Below are 4,655 nucleotides of genomic sequence, written 5' to 3' on the forward strand. Positions count from 1 at the left end.
AAGAAAGAAAGAAAGAAAGGAAGGAAGGAAGGAAGGAAGGAAGGAAGGAAGGAAGGAAGGAAGGAAGGAAGGAAGGAAGGAAGGAAGGAAGGAAAGAGAGGAAGGGAGGGAGGGAAAGAAAGAGGAAGGAAGGAAGAGAGAGAAAGAAAGAAGGAAGGAGGGAAGGAAGGAAGGAAGGAAAGAAGGAAGAAAGAAAGAATTAGCCCTCCAGATACCTAGACCCACCCGGGGAAGACACACCCAGATGAGATGCCTAGACACATAGTGGGGAGATACCAACATACCCAGGGAGAATTGCTCAGCTAGATACACACAAACACACACAGGAGACACAGACAGAAAGAGACACAGCCAGGTGGGCACTGCCACACTCCTGGGTACACACAGACCTTCGGACTCAGGAAGAGAAACTGACCCCAATGACCCTGATACTACTAAACACATTCAAGGTTAAGTCCAGATCCTCTGATGGACTGACACACACGTGCAGAAATACACCTGATACGCCAGACACCATCAGGAAGAGATTCTCCCAGACACTCCGAGGCACCTACACACCCATAGAAAGAGACGGCCGCACCGCCTAACACACCCAGATACACTGGGAAGGAGCTGGACGCCCTGACAAACCAGACATACACAAGACACAAGCCTTCTAAGACACCTGGAGACACCTGGGAAGATACACCTAAGAGAGGAAAGAGCTCCAACCAGACACTGAGACATCCAGACGCCCTTGGGGAGATACAGAGGCGGACACCCTCAGGCACCCACAGAAAAAAATACAGGCAGATGGCCGGGCACGGTGGCTCAAGCCTATAATCCCAGCACTCTGGGAGGCTGAGTCGGGTGGATCACCTGAGGTCAGGAGTTCGAGACCAGCCTGGCCAACATGGTGAAACCCCGTCTCTACTAAAAATACAAAAAAATTAGCTGGGCATGTCGATGTGCGCTACGCGGGAGGTTGAGACAGGAGAACCACTTGAACTCACTAGGCGGAGGTTGCAGTGAGCTGAGATCGCGCCACTGTACTTCCAGCCTGGGCAACAGAGCCAGACTCCATCTCAAAAAAAAATACAGGCAGATACTGATCCATCCCAGCTCCCAGGGGAAGGGATGCAGTCAGAAACTCCATACACCCATACACACCTAACAGGTATCACTATGCCCTCCAACACCACTGGACCCCTTGGTGGGGCGTGGTGGCTCACGCCTGTAATCCCCACACTTTGGAGGGCTGAGAAGGGAGGATCCTTTGAGCTCAGGAGTTCAAGACCAGCCTAGGCAACATAATAACACCCTGCCTCTATTTAAAAAACAACAGGCCAGGTGCAGTGGCTCACGCCTGTAATGCCAGCACTTTGGGAGGCCGAGGTGGCCAGATCACCTAAGGTCAGGAGTTCCAAACCAGCCTGACCAACACGGTGAAACCCCGTTTCTACTAAAAATACAAAATTAGGTGGGCGTGGCAGCGCATGCCTATAATCCCAGCTACTCAGAAGGCTGAGGCAGGAGAATCGCTTGAACCCGCTAGGCGGAGGTTGTGGGCTCAAGGTTCAACTCCCCACTAGGTGGAGGTTGTGTGATCACGCCATTGCACTCCAGCCTGGGTGAAACTCTGTCTCAAAAATAAATAAATAAATAAATAAATAACAACAACTGGGCCCATGTAGGAGATGCAGTCGCCACTCAGTGACTCAGAGAAACTGTGGAATCTCTGGGAAACACTCGAGATGCACATGGGCAGACACACAGCCAGCCAGGCAGACACTTGCTAGAAGGCGGATAAAGGTGACAGACGGGCTTGGACACACAGCAGGCCCTGGGACACCGTTGGGGGCCCCAGCGGCTGCACCCACCGATCTTGTACTCGCAGGGCCTGAGTCTGGGGTCCTCCAGGATGTTGAGTCTCCGTTTCTTCCTCCAACAGCGGGCGGGGTACGTGTAAATCTGTCCCGGGGCCAAACCTGGAGAGAAAGGAGGGTGAGAGGGCGGCGGCGGTGGGGTGGCCCGGCCCCGCCCCGCCCCGCGCCAACCCTCCCGGCGGTACCCGGCCCGCGGTGGGTCTTCTCCATCCAGATGTAGCAGTTGTTCTGGGCCACGCCGGTCTGCGAGTCGAGGAAGGGCAGTCGCAGGCTGCGCTCCGCACACAGGCGCGCGTTGTAGCTGCGGCAGTGCTCGATGGCCTCGCGGTAGAATTCCTCGCCTAGGCTAGAGGAGCAGCGAACGGGCGGGCGGCTGTCAGCAAGGGCAGGAGCACAGGGTCGCCCAGCACCCCTCCCCCGGCTGCCGGGCCGCCCAGGCTCGGGAGGGGTGGGCCGACCCCTCCAGCTTCACCTCTCTCCTCGTCCCACTCCGGGACCCAGGCTGGGGGAAGGGGACAGGGCCCAGGGGCCCCCAAACTGGGACTCAAACAGGCCTCCAGCTCATGAGTAGAAACACCATACAGAAACAAACAAAAACACACCGGGACGTATCCCTACGTGAACACATGCAAACACACAACACAAATCACACACAGTCACACGGGATTCACACACAAAGAGAGACAAATCCCAGTACTCACAAAGGAGAAACAAACCTCACACACGTGCACACATAAATATCTACTGAAAAAGACAAATATCCCAAGTTCCAGTGTGGAGACGAATCACACAAATAACCATGCACAAAGACACATCACATATCCACAGACACACACCAGAAACACATCACTCACACAAAGACACACAACATGGAAACATAACACCACACACACATACACACCTCATGCAGAGCCAAAGACACACAGAACACACAGCATGTCAAAGACAGGACTACAGAAAACCACTTCCCCCCTATGCACTTACCCATGTTTCCAAAGACACAACACAAACCACACACACAATATCCAGACATACAACACAAAGAAATCACATAGATTCACACAGGTGCACACATTTACAAAGATGCACAATGTGGAGCCAGTATGTAAAATATAACACATCCACACAGACACACACACATATGAAACACAGAAACAGCCAAATCCACCCACAGTCACACAAAAATTTACACACAAATACACACAGTCCTACATACCCAAAAACACAGAACACAAGACAAATGACATATAGCTCCAAAGGACACAGACACACACTGGGAGACCCAAATATCCAAAGATATCTGGTGCAGGATAAAAGGAAACAGACACGCGTCCACACACCTATCCCCCAAAAATTATTTAAAAAACCAGAACACAAATAAGTGGTACATATACACACTCCACATCCCAAGACAAAGGTAGTGTGGACTTCACTCCAGTTGCCAAGGCTCCCGCACCCGCGGGTCATTTCACCCTCTCCCAGACCCGAGGGTCGCAGGGAGAGGACGATGTCCCCTTCCCCAAAAGAATCTGGAGGTCCCCACGCCCTCCACCCCTCCAGGGAGTGGCGCATCCGACATCATTCTTGTCAGAGACCCACAGTCACACACTCTCGCACCCCCACGCAGCCCCATACTCGGTGACAGCCCCCCAGACACCCCCTCGGCCCCACCCCCGGCCGCCACACACACCCAGGCCCGTGTAGAACCGCCCGCGCTCCCTCCCCGCCTCCTGCCAGCCCGCACCACCTCAGGGGGCCAGGGATGACAGTGGCCATCTTGCTCCCCGGGTCCTGCCCCCAGCAGGTCCCCGCCGGGTCGGTCCTCCCAGCGGTCGGGCGGGCGCTGAGGCCGCCCATCCATTCATTCCCGGGGGGCGGGAGCACGAGGGCCACGGCCAATAGCGGCGACGGGGCGGGCCCGCCCGGGCCATGCCGGGAGTGGTAGTCCCAGGCCAGGGGGCCCCCGGGACCCCGCGGGGACCGGGACGGCGCGGAGGAGGGGCCCGGGGCACGCACCGTCACTCACCCGCCCTCACTCGTCCACATATCCCGCTCTCGCGTGCACACAACCACATGCACACCTGGACTCGCACACGCCCACGCATGGCAGTTTACACACACATTCACGCGGAGACTCACAGCCTCCCACACACTCCTACTCACACACCTTCGCACGGACTCACAGCCACATCCACACACTGCAATACTAAGAGACGCAGAGACACCTCCCAGGTGCCCACACAGACTTCTCACCAACATGCTTCCAGCAGACACCTCCCATCCCCCCCAACCCAAGTCCCTCCTGGCTCCAGAGTCCCCATCCGGGGCTGTCTCTTCCAGCAGCCACGCTCACGGTCACCCCGCCCTGCTCAACGCCTTCTGCAGGCCTGACAGCAGCAGTGCAGGTTAGAAACAGTAGTCACACCTCCAGGGTTCAAATCTTAGCTCTGTCACTTGGTGGCCATGTGACCTTGGCAAATGACTTAACCTTTCTGGGCCTCAGTTTCCTCATCTGTAAAAAGAGGATGATGCCTCACTGGAGTGTTGTGAGGATTAAATGAGGAAGTATAGGCAAAGCATTTTAAAAGGTAACTGGCAGGCCAAGCGCAGTGGCTCACACCTGTAATCCTGGCACTTTGGGAGGCCCAGGCAGGTGGATCACCTGAGGTCAGGAGTAGGAGACCAGCCTGGCCAACAGTCTCTACTAAAAATACAAAAATTAGCCGGGTGTGGTGGTGCATGCCTGTACTCCCAGCTATTTGGGAGGCTGAGGCAGGAGAATCACTTCAG

The 4,655-nt window shown here is 55.4% G+C and overlaps 1 protein-coding gene across 1 annotated transcript; it reads right to left on the bottom strand.

Annotated features, from left to right (window-relative positions):
- Window positions 1-1,859: 1,859 nt before the first annotated feature.
- Window positions 1,860-4,377, bottom strand: DPF1 (double PHD fingers 1; the record flags this gene model as incomplete). Its single annotated transcript, XM_017887345.1, has 3 exons — window positions 3,613-4,377; window positions 2,051-2,211; window positions 1,860-1,967 (listed from the first exon to the last, which is right to left on the bottom strand). Coding segments are annotated over exons 1-3 (379 nt in total), but the record flags the coding sequence as incomplete, so codon positions are not given.
- Window positions 4,378-4,655: the final 278 nt, after the last annotated feature.

The sequence above is a fragment of the Rhinopithecus bieti genome, unplaced genomic scaffold (assembly GCF_001698545.2).
Source record: "Rhinopithecus bieti isolate Rb0 unplaced genomic scaffold, ASM169854v2 scaffold_15776, whole genome shotgun sequence".
Classification (NCBI taxonomy): Eukaryota; Metazoa; Chordata; class Mammalia; order Primates; family Cercopithecidae; genus Rhinopithecus; species Rhinopithecus bieti.